The sequence below is a fragment of the Macaca nemestrina genome, chromosome 10, assembly GCF_043159975.1.
Source record: "Macaca nemestrina isolate mMacNem1 chromosome 10, mMacNem.hap1, whole genome shotgun sequence".
Lineage (NCBI taxonomy): Eukaryota > Metazoa > Chordata > Mammalia > Primates > Cercopithecidae > Macaca > Macaca nemestrina.
In genome coordinates this window covers 9301343-9320840 of record NC_092134.1, presented here as the reverse complement: position 1 = coordinate 9320840, position 19498 = coordinate 9301343, and the positions used below count along the sequence as shown (strand labels likewise).

The window sequence follows — 19498 nt, the reverse complement described above, 5'->3', positions numbered from 1 at the left end:
GAACCATAATTTTTACACCACTTTATTGAGGTGTATCTTAGAGTTTACCCATGTTTTTAGAAAGTTTATGGAGGCCGGGTGCAGTGACTCACACCTGTAAACTCTGGGAGGCTGAGGCAGGCAGATCACTTGAGCCCAGGAGTTTGAGACCAGCCTGAGCAACATGGCAAAACCCTATCTCTACCCAAAATACAAAAATTAGCCGGGTGGGGTGGCACCTGCCTGTAATCCCAGCTACTCTGGAGGGTGAGGCAGGAGAATCACTTGAACCCGGAAGGCAGAGGTTGCACTGAGCCGAGATCACGCCACTGGACTTCAGCCTGGGTGACAGTGAGACCCTGTCTAAAAAAAAAATAAAGTTTATGGAGTCATGCATCCATTGCCCATTTTAGTTAATTCTTATTTCTACCCCTGCCCCCTCTGCCCCCAGCACCCACTAATCTGCTTACTGCCTCTAGGGTTGTTTTTTCTGGACATTCCATATGAGTGGAATCACACAATATGTGACCTCTTGTGTCTGGCTGCTTTCACTTAGTATGAAAGTCATCCAGGGTGGATGCAGTGGCTCATGCCTATAATCCTAGCACTTTGGGAGGCCAAGGCGGGTGAATCACCTGAGGTCAGGAGTTTGAGACCAGCCTGGCCAACATGGCGAAACCCCATCTCTACTAAAAATACAAAAATTAACTGGGCGTGATGGCACGTGCCTGTAATCCCAGCTACTCGGGAGGCTGAGGCAGGAGAATCGCTTGAACCCAGAAGGCGGAGGTTTCAGTGAGCTGAGATCCTGTCACCGCGTTCCAGCCTGGGCGACAGAGCGAAACTCCGTGTCAAAAAAAAAAAAAAGAGAAAGTCATCCCTGTTGTTGCATGGGTTCATTCCTTTTTATTGCTAAGTAGCATTCCATTGTGTGGATATAGACTGTAATTTCTTTTCTTTTCTTTCTTTCTTTTTTGTTTTGGGACAGTCTCTTGCCCTGTCACCCAGGCTAGATTGCAGTGGTGTGATAACTGCTCACTGTGGTCTCGACCTCTGGGCTCAGGCAAGCCTCCTGCCACAGCCTTTTGAGCAGCTGGGACCACAGGCGTGCACCACTAGGCCTGGCTACGTTTTTATTTTTTGTAGAGAAGGTGTCTCACCATGTTGCCCAGGCTGGCCTCAAACTACTGGCCTCAGTAGTCCTCCCACCTCAGCCTCCCAAAGTGCTGGGATTATCAATGTGAGCTGCTGTGCCTGGCTATAATTTCTTTAACTACGCTGACTGTAATTTCTTTAACCAGTTTTCTATTGTTGGATTTTTGGGTTATCATTTTTTCTTTTTCCCTGAGATTGATGTTGTCATAGATAAATTTTTATCTGTTTCCATAGCTTTTTCCTTAGGTTAAATTTCTTCATGGGGTATTGCTGGGCAAATAATCATTTTCAGGATTTTTTCTTTTTTTGAGACAGGGTCTCACTCTGTCACCTGGGCTGAAGTGCAGTGGTGCAGTCTTGGCTCCATCCAACCTCTGCCTCTTGGGCTCAAGCAATTCTTGTGCCTCAGCCTTCCAAGTAGCTGGGTTACTCTGGTGCACCACCACGCCCGGCTATTTTTTTTTTTTTTTGAGATAGTGCCTTGCCCTGTTGCCCAGGTTGGAGTGCAATGGTACGATCTTGGCTCACTGCAACCTCCACTTCCCGGGTTCAAGTGATTTTTCCACCTCAGCCTACCGAGTAGCTGGAATTACAGGTACCTGCCATCATGCTTGGCTAATTTTTGTGTTTTCGTAGAGATGGGATTTCACCATGTTGGCCAGGCTGGTCTGGAACTCCTGACCTCAACTGATCCGCCTCCCAAAGTGCTGGGATTACAGGTGTGAGCCACCGCGCCTGGCCTAATTTTTGTATTTTTGGCAGACTTGGGGTTTCATGGTGTTGGCCTGGCTGGATTTTCAGGCTTTTCTGATAACAGTTGATAGATTGCTCTCCAGAAAGTTGTGTCAGTTTATAGTTCCATTCAATAGTATATAAGAGCGTATGTCCCCCACACTTTGGTGATGTTTTATTTTTTACATAAACGTATTTTTAAATTTTAGAAATTTAAGCCATATTTTTCATCTATTTCTCAGCTCAACCAGAACATAAGTACTTTCCAAAGAAAATTTGTTGGAGAAGTGAAGAGGTGTGAAGAGCTAGAGCGAATATTGGGTAAGTTTATTTTCTGATTTAGTAACTTAAATAATTACCTTTATATAGGCAAACCTCGTTTGGTTTAGAAATACTAGAAAATATAGAGAAGCAGAAAGGAAAAAAAGAAATTGTATTCTCATCATTCAGAAGTAATCACAGTTATGTAGGCATGTATTATTTTTCTGTGTTTTTAATTCATCTATTAAAGTAAAAATTTACAAACATAACGGCCTGGTTATTTTGTTGTCACCCTTGTTTTTTACTTGACAGTGCTTACTATACTATAACATCTTTTCGTGTCAGTAGACATAGATTTTGGCCCATCATCGTTTTTGACCGCAGCATAGTATTTGATTGTATTAATATTAGTAGACATAGATTCTGGCCCATCGTCGTTTTTGATGGCAGCATAGTATTTGATTGTATTAATATTAATGTGCCATGGCTTATTTAACCGATCCCTTGTAGTTTATTATAACTTAAAAACATTGTACATGTTAATAAGTTGCTTAATTTAAAATTTTATCAAGGAACAAGGGAGGCAGAAAACGGCAGATGGATTGGTTGACAATAATTTCCTTTTTCTCAGGGCTTCCTTTGCCAGTGTTCGATCAGTGCTGATTGTTAACCATTTCAACTCAGTAGCCCAGGGCCACTTATTTTATCTCTAAAATCTTTCCCATCTTAGCCTGATATTAATCATGATCAAATCAAGCCTTGATGTTCTCACTGAAGTGGAGGGAAACTAACAGTCAACTGAAGGACAAAGCTTGTTTTTTGGTTTTTTTTTTTGAGATGGAGTCTCGCTTCGTCACCCAGGCTAGAGTGCAGTGGCATGATGTTGGCTCACTGCAGCCTCTGCCTCGTGGGTTCCAGCGATTCTCCTGCCTCAGCCTCCCTAGTAGCTGGGACTATAGGTGTGGGCCACCACACCTGGCTAATTTTGGTATTTTTAGTAGAGATGGAGTTTCACCATGTTGGCCAGTCTGGTCTCGAACTCCTTGTTAGGGACAAACTGCCCCAAAAAAGCTTCTTGGTACTGCCAGTACTTCCCCCAAACCTCTCTGTGCTGCCCACCACTCCCCCTTATGCTCTGCAACTCCTCTCTGTGTCGCCCACCCTTCCCCCTGAGCCCCTTTACGTTTCTAAGCCCTTATCTAGGCACCGAGGTGAAGCCAGCAGACTTCACTTATCAGATCTTCCTGTGATAAGCAAACCACAATTACAAACTATCCGGACTGCACAGGGGGAGGTCTGGAAAGCCTAAACAAACTTTGCCTACATCCTCCTGTAAGTTCCTTCATCTAGCTGCTACCATAAAGGTCACAAGGTGATATATGGCAAAGTTAATCAACAAACAACCCCAGGGTCTCTCTCCCCCATACAAACCCTTCATTTTGTAAGTTCAAGGCTGCCTCCTCTGTGGTGGAGCAGCTGGCAGGTTCAGTAAACTTACTCGCCTGACTGGGTCTATTCTTCCTTTCTCTCCACTGACCTTACACTCCTGACCTCAGGCGATCCTCCGGCTTCGGCCTCCCAAAGTTTAGGGATTACAGGCGTGAGCCACCACACCTGGCCTGTTTGTTTAAATTGGGGATTTTTAGGAGTAACAGGAAATTTTAGTCATCTGAAATCTAGTCGTAGTCATATTGCTTGAGGTCCTAGTTATTTTTGTGGCTCATGTATGTTAGTGGCACCATATTCCTGTCTTTGCAACCTGGGTGAATCATTGGACAGATGGTGTCTCCAGGATGAGGTTTTTAAAGGCAGGGCAAATGTGATAACACATTAGGCATATCCAGGACTTCCTGTAGCTTAAACTGTTTCAAAAGAATGCAGGGCTGGGCATGATAACTCATGCGTATAATTCCAGCACTTTGGGAGGCCAAGGTGGGAGGATCACTTAAGTCCAGGAGTTTGAGACCAGTCTGGGCAACATACTGAGACCCTGTCTCCACAAAAAATAAAATTAGCCAGGCATGGTGGCTTGTGCCTGTAGTCTTAGCTACTCGGGAGGCTGAGATGGGAGAATTGCTTGAGCCCAGGAGTTTGAGATTATTGCGGGCCAGGATGACACACCACTGTACTCCAGCCTGGGCAGCAGAGTATGACCCCATAAGAATGCAGACTTAAAACAGTGAAAAAGGACCTCTCAGGGAAATTTAGGTGTACACCAGGCATGGTGGTACACATGCCTATAGTCTCAGTTACTCTGAAGGTAGAGGTGGGAGGCTCTCTTGAGCCCAGGAGTTCGAGGCCAGCCTGGGGCAACATAGTGAGACAGCTTAAAAAAAAAAAAAAGAATAAATTGAAGTTGTCTCACACGTCCGTGTGAAGAGACCACCAAACAGGCTTTGTGTGAGCAACAAGGCTGTTTATTTCACCTGGGTGCAGGTGGGCTGAGTCCAAAAAGAGTCAGCAAAGGGTGGTGGGATTATCATTAGTTCTTATAGGTTTTGGGATAGGTGGTGGAGTTAGGAGCAATGTTTTGCGGGCAGGGAGTGGATCTCACAAAGCACATTCTCAATGGTGGGGAGAATTACAAGGAACCTTCTCAGGGGTGGGGGAGATTACAAAGTACATTGATCAGTTAGGGTGGGGCAGAAACAAATCACAGTGGTGGAATGTCATCAGTTAAGGCTATTTTCACTTCTTTTGTGGCTCTTCAGTTGCTTCGGGCCATCTGGATGTATACATGCAGGTCATAGGGGATATGATGGCTTAGTTTGGGCTTAGAGGCCTGACATTCCTATCTTCTTATATTAATAAGAAAAGCAAAACAAAATAGTGAAGTGTTGGAGCAGCAAAAAATTTTGGGGGTGGTATAGAGAGATAATGGGTGATGTTTCTCAGGGCTGCTTCGAGTGGGATTAGGGTCAGCGTGGGAACCTACAGTGGGGGAGATTCAACTGAACAAAGATTTTGGGGCAAGGGGTGATATTGTGGGGTTGTTAGAAGGAGCATTTGTCATATAGAATTATTGGTGATGGCCTGGATGCGGTTTTGTATGAATTGAGAAACTAAATGAAAGACACAAGGTCCAAATAAGAGGAGGAGAAAAACAGGTATTAAAGGACTAAGAACTGGGAGTACCCAGGACATCCAGTTACAGAGTGTCCAAGGGGGTTCAGCATAATTATTTGCTTGGTTGGCTAGTGAGTGCTATCCTTGAGTTTTTTTATGTTGTCATATACCAGGCCAGATTGATTTAGGTGAAAACACTCTTCATTTAAAAATATACAGAGTCCCTCCTCTTTTTTTTTTTTATCAGTGAGTAAGTCAGGGCCTCGTTGATTTTGGAGGAAAGAGAAATGCAAAGCCAGCAATTGTTTGTTAAAGAAGGATTAGAAATGACTAGGAGAGAGTGAGTTTGATAGGGTGGTGGAGATAGCTGGGGAGAGGTAGAGGAGAACGGGAACCAGAATAAGAGTGAATATAAAAGTAAAGAATAGGACTTCATCAGGTTGAAAGTTTGGAGGGTACCGTGCCACTGAAGATCTTCTATCCACTTCAGGAGAGACTTAAGGGGTGGCAATTTGAGGTAAAACCGTGAGCCACTAACTACCAAGAGCCTGAGAAACTGCTTGAGCGATTTGACTGATAAAGGCTGGTCCCTTATCGGACTGTATAGAGGTGGGAAGGCCAAACCAAGGACTTATGTCTGACAGAAGGGAAGAAATAACTGCGATGGTCTTCTCAGACACTGTGGGAAAGGCCTCTAACAATCCAGGAAAGTGTCTAGCCAGACCAAGAGGTACTTTAGTTTCCTGACTCGGGGCATGTGAGTAAAGTCAATTTGCCAGTCCTGGGCAGGGGCAAATCCCTGAGCTTTATGTGTAGGGAAGGGAGAGGGCCTGAGTAGTAGAATAGCAGATGGAACAACTGAGAAGTGATTTCCTTAAGGATAGATTTCCACGATGGAAAGGAAATGAGAGGTTCTAAGAGGCAGGCTAGCAGCTTGTAACCTACGTGGAAGAGGTTATGAAATGACAGCAGAATAGAATGGACTCGTGAGGCTGGAAGGAGATATTTTCCTTGGCCGAAGAACCATTTGCCTTGTGTGGGAAGAGATTGATAGGTGGAAGTTTCAGTAGGGGAGTAGGTGGGAGTGACCAATGAGGAGGAGAAAAGCTGGCCTTGGGTTATAGAAGTTGGAATGCTAGCTGCTTCTTTAGCTACCTTATCAGCATAAGCGTTGCCCTGAGCGATGGGATCTGATGCCTTTTGGTGGCCCTTGCAGTGTATTACTCCAGCATCCTTTGGAAGTAAAGCAGCCTTGAGAAGAGTTTTTATTAAAGAGGCATTGATGATGGAGGACCCTTGCGTAGTGAGGAAACCTCTTTTCTGCCCATATGACAGCATGGTGGTGCAGGATATGGAAGGCGTATTTAGGGTCAGTATAAATATTGATGCGTAATTCCTTTGCAAGAGTGAGGGCTTGAATTAAGGCAGTGAGTTCGGCTTGCTGAGAGGTAGTGGAGGGGGGCAGAGTGGTGGCCTCAATGATAGATGTGGAAGATACTATAGCATAGCCTGCCTTTGCTGGTGTGTGGTGATTAGGCCTGGTGGAACTGCCACCAATAAACCAAGTGTGATAAGGGTGAGGAACAGGAAAGAAGAAAATATGGGGAAATGGAGTGAATGTCAGGTGTATCAGAGAGATACAGTCATGGGGGTCAGGTGTGGTATCAGGAATAATGTGGGGGGCCAGGAACAATGGTAACTGTGGGAGACTCAACAAAGAATGAGTACAGCTGAAGGAGCCAGGGAGCAGAAAGTGTCAGGTATGATGAAGAAAATAGATTTTGGAAATTATGAGAACTGTAGAGAGTGAGTTGAGCATAGTTTGTGATTTTTGAGGGCCTCAGAAAGTATTAGGGCAGCGGCAGCCACTGCACACAGACATGAGTTGAGGGCTATGCTAAAACAGTAAGGTCACGTTGTCTGGACAGAAAGGCTACAGGGTGCGGTCCCAGCTCTTGTGTAAGAATTCTGACCGCATAGCCCTGTACTTCGGCTGTGTTTGTAATGAAAAGGGTTGGGATGAGTTAGGGAGAGCTAGTGCGGGAGCAGCTTTTAGGGCTGTTTTTTAAGGAATGGAAAGGGGAGTGGGGAAAGGATTTAGGATTTATGGGATCATCTAGGTTTATCTAGAACAGAATGGGTTGTGGAGGGAGGTATTGAGGATAGGAGAGTATATGGCTTTGGCACCACAGGTTGGATAGGCAAGACAATTTGGTTGATAAGGCACAGATCCTGAACTAACCTGTAAGACTTGTCTGGTTTTTGGACAGGTAAAATGGGGGAATTGTAAGGAGAGTTTATAGGCTTTAAAAGGCCATGCTGTAACAGGCAAGTGATAACAGGCTTTAATCCTTTTAAAGTGTGCTGTGGGATGGGATATTGGCATTGAGCGGGGTAAGAGTGATTAGGTTTTAATGGGATGGTAAGGGGTCATCCATCACCAAGGAGGGGGTAGACATGTCCCATACCTGTGGATTAAGGTGGGGAGATACAAGGGGAGGATGCGAAGGAGGCTTTGAACTGGGGGAAAAGGTGGCAATGAGATGTGGCTGTAGCCCAGGAATAGTCAGGCAAGCAGATAATTTAGTTAAAATGTCTTGACCTAATAAGGGAGCTGGGCAGGTGGGGATAACTATAAAAGAATGTTGTCCAGGTTGGCACCAGAGTTGGGGAGTTTTAAGAGGTTTAGCAGCCTGGCCGTCAATACCCACAACAGTTATGGAGGCAAGGGAAACAGGCCCCCGAAAAGAAGGTAATGTGGAGTGGGTAGCCTCCGTATGGATTAAACAGGGGATGGACTTACCCTCCACTGTAAGAGTTACCCGAAGCTCGGTGGGGGGCTTCCGAGGCAATCAGGCAACGTCAGTCTTGAGCTGCCAAGCCGAGGAGATCTGGGAAGGAGTCAGCCAAGGAACGCTGGGTTTGGGCTCCAGGGGCTTTAGGAGTGGCGGTGATGTGAGTCAGACAGTCTGACCTGCAGTGGGGGCCGGCACAGACAGGGCACAGCTTAGGAGGAATCCTGGGCTGCGGGCCTTCTGAGGCCCAGTGGCCAGGCTTTTGGCATTTGAAGCAAGGTCCACAGGGATGTTTTGAAGGAGCCCCTGGGAGCTGTGGCTTGGATGTTCTGAAGTTCTTGTATGTTGAAGACGTGGTTGTGGGTTGTCTTACAGCAGAGGCAAGTAGCTGTAACTCAGAAATGCATTGCTGTCTGGCTGCCTCCTCTCCATTATTGTACACCTTGAAGGCGAGGTTGATTAATTCCTGTTGTGGGGTTTGAGGGCCGGATTCCAATTTTTGAAGCTTTTTTCTAATGTCAGGAACTGACTGGGTGATAAAATGCGCATTAAGAATAAGGCGGCCTTCTGGCCCCTCTGGGTCTAGGGTGGTGAAGCGTCTAAGGGTTGCTGCTAAGCGGGCGGTGAACTGGGCTGGGTTTTCGTCTTAAGTTTGTCATAATTAAAAGCTTTGTAAGATGCCTTTTTAAGCCCTTAAACTAGGCAGGAAACCATGTAATCTTGCCTAGCTATACCTGGGGAATCTGCCTGATAGTTTCATTGGGAATCTTTTCAGGGAACTGCTCTAATGCCTTCCTGGAGGTCTGGCTCATGAAGCCGGCGGTTATCAGCATGAGATTGGGCTCCCCCGTTCATCTGGGGAGAGGGTAGAAGTTAGGATGACATTAAAGTCACTCCAGGTTAAATTGTAGGACAGAGTTAGATATCGGAATTCCTGTTTATATTTAGTGGGGTCTGATGAGAAAGAGCCTAAACACTGGCTGATTTGGGGAAGGTCTGATAGAGAAAAAGGCACATGTACCTTGACTGTGCCTTCAGCTCCAGCCACCTCTCTAAGAGGAAATTGTTGGGCAGGTGGGGAAGAGCTAGTCGCAGAACGAAACTGTAAACCGGACCAGGTGTGAGGAGGGGAGGTGATAGAAGGATTATAGGGTGGGGGAGCAGAGGCTGAGGAAGAATTGGGACCTGGCTTGGCCTGGCGAGGAGCAGCCTGGGGAGAAGGGGAGAGGTCAGATGAGTTCATAGAAAAGAAGGATTCAGAGGACTCAGTGCTTGGGGTGGAGACTGAAGAACAGACCAGGAGAGAAAGAAGAAAGATTTGGGACGAGTCTCACTGGGAGCGGAGACTAGGGAGGGACCAATGTGTAAAAGAATGCCTGGACGTCAGGCACCTCAGACCATTTGCCCATTTTTTGACAAAAATTATCCAGATCTTGTAGGATAGACAAATCGAAAGTGCCATTCTCTGGCCACTTGGAACTACTGTCGAGTTTGTACTGGGGCCATGCGGTGTTGCAGAAGAAAATAAAACCCTTAGATTTTAGGTCAGGTGAGAGTTGAAGAGGTTTTAAGTTCTTGAGAACACAGGCTAAGGGAGAAGGAGGAGGAATGGAGGGTGGAAGGTTGCCCACAGTGAAGGAGGCAAGTTTAAAAAGAAGGGTAGAGACACAGAGAAGGGAGTGGGGAGCAGCCCTGGGCTGCAATGTGGGTGAGCAGCCAAAGCAGGCGTCCCCGCAATTGACTTGCCACCAAAGGAATGTGGGTGAATGACCAAGGCAGGCGTCCCCGCGGAGATCAGGCACCAGTGGAGTGTGGGTGAATAATCAGGCAGGCGTCCCCGCAATGATTAAACACCAAGGGAAGGCTGCCTTCCCGAGTCCGTGACCGGCGCTGGAGTTTTGGGTCCACGGATAAAATGTGTCTCTTTTGTCTCTACTAGAGAGGAAAAAGAACTGGAATTGGAAAGACAGGGAGATTGAAGTGTAGTGACAGAGGGAGACTGAAGGGTAGCGAGAAAGGCTGGAGAAGAGAGTGAAAAGACCACTTACCCAATTTGAAATTGGTGAGCGGTTCCTTGGGCTGGTTAGTGTGAGGACCCGAGGTCGTAGGTGGATCTCCTCACAGAGTGAGGGCGAGGACAGGGGACCGGTCTCCCGAAGAAGTCCCTCTGACCCAGGTCTTCCGCACCATGTCTCACGCAGCCGTGTGAAGAGACCACCAAACAGGCTTTGTGTGAGCAACAAGGCTGTTTGTTTCACCTGGGCGCAGGTGGGTTGAGTCCGAAAAGAGAGTCAGCAAGCGTGGTGGGATTATCGTTAGTTCTTATAGGTTTGGGGATAGGCGGTGGAGTTAGGAGCAATGTTTTGTGGGCAGGGGGTGGATCTCACAAAGTACATTCTCAAGGGTCGAGAGAATTACAAAGAACCTTCTTAAGGGTAGGGGAGATTACAAAGTACTTTTGTCAGGGTGCGGCAGAAACAAATCACAGTGGTGGTTTATGAATGTCATCAGTTAAGGCTATGTTCACTTCTTTTGTGGATCTTCAGTTGCTTCAGGCCATCTGGATGTATACGTGCAGGTCACAGGGGATATGATGGCTTAGCTTGGGTTCAGAGGCCTGACAGAAGTATAAATTGGTTAAAACAATTTGCATTCATTTCTAGAAACCTCTTAAGCCCAGTGCTTCCTTTGCTATCTTGGTAAGACAGTTTCTTTTCTTTTTGTTTTTCTTCCTTCCTTCTTTACCTGCCTCTCTCCCTTTGTAAACCAGTTAGTAACACTTCTAAATATTAGGCCTGATAATGACTAACAGGTATTGTGACTTTTAGGCTAAGGAAAGGAATGCTTCATGGAATTGAAAACATAAACCGAACAAAGTAGTTAATTTTGGCTGGTGTACTATTAGTTTCATGAATCTAGTTTTTTTTATTTTTTATTTTTAATGACTGAAACAAAAAACATCTAAAACCACAGCTTCTGGAAGAACCACTTGTTCTTGCCAGTCTTGTACCACTCTTTGAACTTGACCTTGGCCTCCCATTGGGCCTTGCATTTAAGGGCAGGGTCTCTGAAGACCTGATGGTTTTGTCCAAGGGGATCGCCACAGGGTACTTTGTGGGCATGAGGTCATTATAGTTATAAACCTTCACAAAAGACCTGACCTTTGACCACTTGGCGATCTTCTTGCCCATGGCAGCTGTCACTGTGGGGATAATGGTCTATTTTTGCCACCAGAGTGTGGCTGCAGGGGCAGTCTGAGGTGCCATCATCAGTGTTCTTCATGAGGATTGGCTTTGTGTCCAGAGTAGTGTCCAGCCACGACTGGCACCACTTTCCCAGGTTTCATGAACTTGCGCATTTCTAGGGCCACCCTGACACTTGCCCCCCAGACTGCCGATGGCAGCGACTGCAAGACCCAGCCAAGCTTCTGAATCTAGTTTTTAACTTCAGTGGTGAAGCAGTGCAGGTTGTCCTCAGCCATAGCCTCAGGGCTGACTGAGAACTGCAAGAGAGCCTGGCTCTTGGTGCTGGGTGGGTTTCCTGGTAGTAGTTGTGATTTTCTTGATGGACTGATGGATGCCGATCTCTTTCTGAGGACATCTGCAGAGAAATTACGTTGCCAGCTCCCGTAGGGGTATTGTAGGTCTATTACTTGGGTTATTCCTGCACTTCCAAGCGTACCCCTAACCTCTGCTTCATTCTGCACATGTGGAGACGACTGTGACTCAAAAGTTCTTTAACTAGAATATTAGAAATGAAAAAAATGGGGTGGAATTTCAGAAAAGGTTTATCCAGGTTGTTGTTCATTCTATTTATTTATTTGTTAAGTCACTAAGAAACAGAAGACGTTGTTGTTTATTTTGTCACTGCATGCAGATCTCTCTAGGCAGCATTATTTTTGGAAACAAGGTTGCAAAAAGTGACCAATAAGTCAGTTGGAACAAGCAAGATTTTTGTGCATTTAGACATTGATTTTTAGATGGCTTGGGAAAGGTTGGGCTTTAAAATGTTTCTGACTGAAATGTATTATAGTACTGAATACATTATAGTACTGAATACATTTCTGACTGAAATGTATTTTAGTATCTAATTGTTTAACTTTTATTTTCACAGTGTATTTGGTTCAGGAAATTAATAGAGCTGATATTCCCCTTCCTGAAGGAGAGACCAGCCCTCCTGCGCCACCCCTGAAACAGGTTCTAGAAATGCAGGTAACTTGCTTCTGACAAAGCTGTTTGCAGCTGTTGATCTCAGGGGCTGCTTACTTACTTATTTCATGTTGTCTAATGCTTTTCTGCCTTTCTTCTCAAAACCACGGAAGATGATGATCTCTCTAGGCAGAGAGATTAAAGACCACTATTATGATTAACCCTCAGTAATAGATTATCTGTGATGAGTTTTAATGGTAATTCAGTTTTCTTTTGCCGTGTAAGGCATATGCTTCCTTTCCAGCTGGTGGTGAACAGAGGCAACAAGAATCAGGCCAGCAAGCCTGGTTGATGATCCTGTACTGTTTCAGAAAGCTCATCCCAGGGTCACCCATGCCTTAGCTGCCTCTTCTTGTGCAAGGAATTGAGGCTTCGGTGGTGTGCCTTCACAGTCCTCCCGCATTTACCCTGGCCCTTCCTCTGTAAATTTTGGAAGCTGGTATGCAGTCTGTGGCTTGTCTCGGGTGGGCCGCAAGCAGCGTTGTGTCACCCTGAGTTCGCTGGCTGGTGTGCTGGGGATACACGTGTCCCTGGTGAGAACACTCACCTGTTCTGTTCATTAATATCCTCCGTGAATTGGTTCCTCACCCTGTGAAGTAGGCCGGAGCTCTTGATGACTCTTCTAAAACAATTATCATTGTGTACCTGACACCATTCGGTAGCTGGCTCCTCTGTGTTTATCTGGGAGGAAGTCTTTCAGCACTTGGTGCAGGAGACTCCAGAGAGAACTCTCCAACCACATGAGTAACAGCAGTCATCTGGCTTGGCGTGTTCGATGGGTCGCTTGTGATACAATTACAAACATAGTGATGACTCTGTACAGTGTTTGCAAGGCAAAGCAGAAGTATTGAATGTAGTATGTTAAGTGATTTGTTTGAATATAAGTTTTGATTGACTCAGTGATTTGCTTTACAGATTTTTGCTTCTGTTGTTTTAATACTTAAGTATTTTTAAGGATGTTTAGTATGTAACTAATTATTAAAGATTCTCATGAATTTTTTTTTTCTTTTTGAGACGGAGTCTTGCTCTGTCGCCCAGGCTAGAGTGCATGCAGTGGTACAACATTGGCTCACTGCAGCCTCCACCTCCCGGGTTCAAGCAATTCTCCTGCCTCAGCCTCCCGAGTAGCTGGGATTATAGGCATGCACCACCACGCCCGGCTAATTTTTGTATTTTTAGTAGAGACGGGGTTTCACCATCTTGGCCAGACTGGTCTTGAACTCCCAACCTCGTGATCCACCCCCCTTGGCCTCCCAAAATGCTGGGATTACAGGCGTGGGCTACCGCACCTGGCCGATTCTCAGGAATTTTTATCCTCAATTGTGTAAATGTGAGTCTATAGACTCATATGCTAGGAAAATATGTTAGAAAAGATTATCTAAACATATTCTGTGTTGCAAAGAAAGGAAATGTAGACTTAAAGAGGAAGAGTCTTTGATGTGTGATATGGATAAGCTGACAAAGGAAATCCGAGAGAAATGATAGCGCCTGTCGTTAGAGAAGAGGGCCAGTCTTGGGGGTCTCGTGCTCATCACAGCCTCCAGAATGTTTTCGCTCATATGTGGCGTGAATTTCACAGAAATTACCAGAATTAGTATGAAACAATAAATGGGCCTATTTATTTATTTATTTTGAGACGGAGTCTTTGTTCTATCACCCAAGCTGGAGTGCAGTGGCACCATCTCGTCTCACTGCAACCTCCTTCTCCTCGGTTCAAGTGATTCTCCTGCCTCAGCCTCCTGTGTAGCTGGGATTACAGGCATATGCCACCACGCCCAGCTAATTTTTTTGTATTTTTACTAGAGGCAGGGAGGCTGAGGTTGGTGGATTACCTGAGGTCAAGAGTTTGAGACCAGCCTGGCCAACATAGTGAAACCTCGTCTCTACTGAAAATACAAAAAAAATTAGCCGGGCGTGGTGGTGTGCAACTGTAGTCACAGCTCCTCGGGAAGGCTGAGGCAGGAGAATCGCTTGATCCCAGAAGGTGGAGATTGCAGTGAGCCAAGATCGTGCCACTGCACTCCAGCCTGGGTGACAGAGGGAGACTCCATCTCAAAAACAAAAACAAAAACAAAACAACAAAAAAACCGCCACTGTTTCTGTTATACTATATGAAGATTATTGGAATCACACTTGGAAGTAATCCGCTCGCTTAAGTAACCATTATTTTGTTTTAGGAGCAGTTGCAGAAGCTTGAGGTTGAACTGAGAGAAGTCACTAAGAACAAGGAGAAACTGAGGAAAAACTTGCTGGAACTGATTGAGTACACTCACATGCTGAGAGTGACACAAACCTTTGTGAAACGCAACGTTGAGGTACTGAACAGCTTGTGAGGAAATACAATTATTTTATAAAAATCTCATTCCCACAGGCTATGTATTTTGCTATTAGTTTACGTAGATATGTTGCTTTTTAAAAGAGATTAAATTTATTTATTGATTTATTTAGTTAGTTAGTTAACTTTATGTTTTGTTTTTGAGACAGAATTTTTCTGTTGTTGCCCAGGCTGGAGGGCAGTGGCGGGATCTCGGCTCACTGCACCCTCTGCCTCCCGGCTTCACGCCATTCTCCTGCCTCAGCCTCCCGAGTAGCTGGGATTACAGGTGCCCGCCACCGTGCCTGTAATTTTTTGTATTTTTAGTAGAGATTGGGTTTCACCATGTTGGCCAGGCTGGTGTCGAATGCCTGACCTCAGTTGATCTGCCTTCCTCGGCCTCCCAAAGTGCTGGGATTACAGGAGTGAGCCACCATGCCCAGACTTAAGAGATTAAATTTAAAGCTTGGTTTTATTTTTCAGTTGGATTATATGACTTTAAATAAAGTTTTAAGAGCCATTTCCTGTGTTGGTTGTTTTAAGCAAGTATAATACTAAATATTTATAAAAGGTTTAGTTTGTGGTTGAAAAAAATTTTTATGAGCATGGGAAAAAAATTGAATGAAGGATGTTGAACTCTAAAATTTAGTTTTTCCAAATTGCTAAGTAAAGGAAGTAAAAGAATAATCTATAATTTCTAAGAATAGGTCAGACGCAGTGGCTTACACCTGTAATCCCAGCACTTTGGGAGGCCAAAGCCAGAGGATGGCTTGAGCCCAGGAGTTCAAGACCAGCCTGAATATAGTGAGAATTAATATGAGACCTTGTCTATACAAAAAATAAAAATTAGCTGAGCGTGGTGGTGCAAACTTGTAGTCCTAGCTACCAGGGAGGCTGAGGTGAGAGGATCATTTGAGCCCAGAAGTTTGAGGCTGCAGTAAGCTATGATTGTGCCACAGAACTCAGAACTCCAGCCTGGGCAACAGAGTGAGATCCTGTACGCTGTGTATAAAAAAAAAAAAAAATTATAAGAATAAAGAATAGTCGTGTAGTAGCACCTTACAGAGCTAAATATAGAAGAGACAAGTGCATCTGTCCCAAACTTAGTTTCACTTGATATAATAGTGATCTTTGATAAAGTTATTCTATCATGGATGAAGGCAATGAATTAGATTATAACTGTCTTTTATGTAAATGTCTTCAAGTGGCTTACAAATAAGGAATGGGGAAGTTAGGTTTTCATTTATGAGAATTGAGTTACAGATCTAAGTTACCTTAGAAGGTTTTGCACCCAGATCTAAGTAGTTAGTTAGGATGCCCTATAAACTTGTTTGAAAATTTGACATGAGAAATAAAGTATCACTTTTAATGAGACACATTTGGTTTCATATGTTTCTTTCTAGTTTGAACCCACTTACGAAGAATTCCCTTCCTTAGAGAGTGATTCTTTGTTGGATTACAGCTGTATGCAGAGGCTGGGAGCAAAACTGGGGTAGGTGACAAAGCCTGGGGTGTCAGGCTTCATACTGCCCTTCTTGTGAAAGCCAGATGAATTCCATAGAAGGGATGAATGGAGACCATTTTAAAGCCTAAGGTTGAATGAAAGAGTGAATATTTATTTAATAAAACACTGTATTCCTATACTTGTTGAGCTGAATTACTCAACTGTATTGACTTTTTTACTTAATACAATGGAAATTTATTCTTTTGGTATAATGAGCTGGAAAGAAACAACATTTATGTCATTCAGTGTTAGTTCTATAAACCTGAAACAATTGGTCATTCAGGCATCAAATCCTGTCTAGTAGAAACTTGGTGGCTAAACCGAGTTGGTTAGTTTTTTTTATTAATCATACTTTAAAGATCTCCTTCTGCTGTTTATTGTTTCTGCCTACTGAAACTAATGGTAATTTGTTTCCTCGTGTGACTTGTGATTTTTAAAGTTATTATAAGCTCATATTTCTCAGTTCCTGATCTGAAGGAATTCAGTGAGATTTAGTTTGAGGATATTTTCCTCCAGAGAGAATTCGTTTTGACATTTGTCAGGTACCTGGGAGTGCTCTGTCAACCTGGAATCATTTATATTTTTCTCAGCATTGGGACTTTTTGTTGATTTGATTTTTGACTGTGCCAGGAATGTGAATTTAAGCCTCAAACCTGAGTGAATTTTAACCTGTGGTTATAAAGTCTTAGGGAAGACTTCTCCCTCCATCTAGAACCAAAACGGAAATAAACAAGTTTACATGCAGGCTCCAGGCTCCTTTGCAAGGTGGGTTTTTTCTGGTCCACCTCTTCGCTGAAGGTGTAGCTTTTGTGCATGGAAGCAGTCCCAGCCAGAGAGGGGAGTCAGTTATATCTGCTCACCTTATCCAGATGCAGTGCCTGGCTTCTGTGTCCCATGCTGGCCTTAAACTCAAGGCCTTAAGATACTGCATTCAGTGTAAGAATCAGGACAGCTGTGAGGTCCTGTTTTCCCTTTGGATTCCAAGAATTTCTCTCTTTTTTTTTTGAGACAGAATCTTGCTCTGTCGCCTAGGCTAGAGTGCAGTGACACTCTAGCAACCTCCGCCTCCCGGGTTCAAGTGATTCTCCTGCCTCAGCCTCCCGAGTAGCTGGGATTACAGGTGCCCACCATCATGCCCGGCTAATTTTTGTATTTTTAGTAGAGACAGAGTTTCACCATCTTGACCAGGCCGGTCTTGAACTCTTGACCTTGTGATCCACCCGCCTCGGCCTCCCAAAGTGCTGGGATTACAGGCATGAGCCGCTGCGCCCGGCCAAGAATTTCTCTTTGTTACAAGCTCATCTGTACCTTTAAAAAGAAGTTTCAGAAATATTCTACCCGGCATCTGAGATGTTTTGCAGTTGGAGGGCTCTCAGGATGTCTTCACCATTGGTAGAAATGAAGTCTTCATCACCCTTAATGTAGTTTGATAACATTTATTGCTTTCAGTTGACTACAGGTCGACTTTATTGTCTCACAGATTTGTGTCTGGCCTAATTAACCAAGGAAAAGTGGAAGCGTTTGAAAAAATGTTGTGGAGAGTCTGCAAAGGGTACACCATTGTGTCCTATGCAGAACTGGATGAATCCCTCGAAGACCCTGAAACAGTGAGTAAATGTCACCATCACCTTTTAGCAATGATGGACTAACAGCAGAGTTGGAGATGTGGTAGAAAGAATGTTTTTCTCCTGAACCATTTGATAAGAAGATGTTAACCTGATACCTTATCTCCTCAACCATGTGTAGTGTGTGTAGTTCCTGAAATCAGGGACGTCATCTTACATTGCCATCACATGACCATCAGTCAGGAAATGAATGTAGATGCATTTCTACATCCTGAGCCTTGAATCTCATTCAGGTTTCACCAGTTGTCCTAGTATTGTCAAAGCAAAGAATGTAATTTAGCATCGCATGTTGGATTTAGTTGTCATATCTCTCTCTTTTTTTAAACTTTTTTTTTTTTTAAGGAGATGGGGTCTCGCTGTGTTGCCTAGGCTGGTCTCAAACTCCTGGCCTCAAGCGATCCTCCCACCCAGGCCTCTCAAAGCCTCCCAAAGTATTGGGATTACAGGTGTGAGCCTCCTCACCTGGCTTTTTTTTTTTTTTTATTTTTGATAGCGATGGGGATCTTACTATGCTGCCCAGACTGGTCTTGAGCCATCCTCCTGCCTTGGCGTCCCAAATTGTTGGGATTACAGGCATGAGCCACCGTGCCAGGCCTGTCCTGTCTCTCTGATCTCCTTTATTCTGGGACAGTGTCTCAGACTTTCCTTGGCTTTTGTGACCTTGACATTTTAAAATATTACAAGTTGTTTTGGTAGCGTGTCTCTGGGTTTGGGTTTCCCAGGTGTCTTCTCATGATTCTGTTCAGGTCACATGCCTCTGGCAGGAGCGCTGCTGACGTGAGGCTGTGTTCTTCTCATTGCACTGTCAGGTGCCACACATTTCTGTTTGTTCCGTTACTGGTCGTGGTCACTTTGATCACTTGATGAAGGCACTCCTCTCTAGGCTTTGCTGTGAAGTGACTCCTTTTTTGTGTTTGAAACTAAATATCCCATTCGTCATCAGGTTTTCAGCGTCCTCGTTTATTTCCTATTTTATTTGATAGGTTCCTGTTCCTTTAATTATTTATTTTGATATTCACATTCTCCTAGATTTGGCCAGTTGGAATCCATTCAGGCTGGCCTTTATATCCATTTTACACGTTCCCATCACTTTTTGAGCACTTGTTTGTATAACAGGATGTCCAGATGCATGTTGCAATTCCTCTCACACGGCTCTGGAATCAGCTGTTTCTTCAAGGAGGCTTTTTTTTTTGAGTGCGTCTTGGTATTTTGAAGCGAAGATGTGGCTTCTGGGTGTGCCCATTGGTATTGAGGGGTTGCTTTTCCTTGGCTCTGTCAGAGGTAGCTTGGGGACACAGAGCACATGCACATACACATTTACTGCTGTGGGCCAGTTACTCTCCCACCACCCCATCCATCCCCATGTACACACCTAACAGCTGTGGGGTGAATGGTTCAGAAGGGAGGAGGGAGGCAGCGCGAGAGACAGAGTCATAGTCACCCTTAAGATATCTCTGTTTTTAGACTTCACAGTAAAGAGAACTGTTGCTTTAAACGAGGATGGACTGCTGATCTACTAAAGGGGGAAAAGGAACTTGGTTTTCTTAATTTTGAGGAAAGGTTCTTATTTTTTTTCTAGGTTGGCCTCAGGAATTTTGGCTGCCAGATTAATATACATCCCATAATAAAGAGAAATTTGGCTTTTATTTATTTATTTATTTATTTTTACTTTCTTAGACGGAGTCTCACTCTGTCACCCAGGCTGGAGTGCAGTAGCATGATCTCAGCTCACTGCAACCTCTACCTCCCGGGTTCAAGCAATTCTCCTGTCTCAGCCTCCCGAGTAGCTAGGACTACATCGGTGTGGACGGCCATACCCGGCTAATTTTTTTATTTTTAGTAGAGATGGGGTTTCACCA

General features: G+C 44.5%; 1 protein-coding gene and 1 pseudogene across 1 annotated transcript in view; one reads left to right on the top strand and one right to left on the bottom strand.

The window, feature by feature from the left end:
• Positions 1-19498, top strand: part of LOC105493880 (ATPase H+ transporting V0 subunit a2) — a 56025-nt gene that overhangs the window by 4454 nt on the left and 32073 nt on the right. The window contains exons 2-6 of the mRNA XM_011761831.2: positions 2109-2187; positions 12102-12199; positions 14374-14511; positions 15914-16002; positions 17495-17621. Of these exons, the coding sequence (XP_011760133.1) occupies positions 2109-2187; positions 12102-12199; positions 14374-14511; positions 15914-16002; positions 17495-17621 (531 nt within the window). The remainder of the gene's footprint in view (positions 1-2108; positions 2188-12101; positions 12200-14373; positions 14512-15913; positions 16003-17494; positions 17622-19498) is intronic.
• On the bottom strand, positions 10950-11346 carry LOC139356613 (large ribosomal subunit protein eL27-like; annotated as a pseudogene).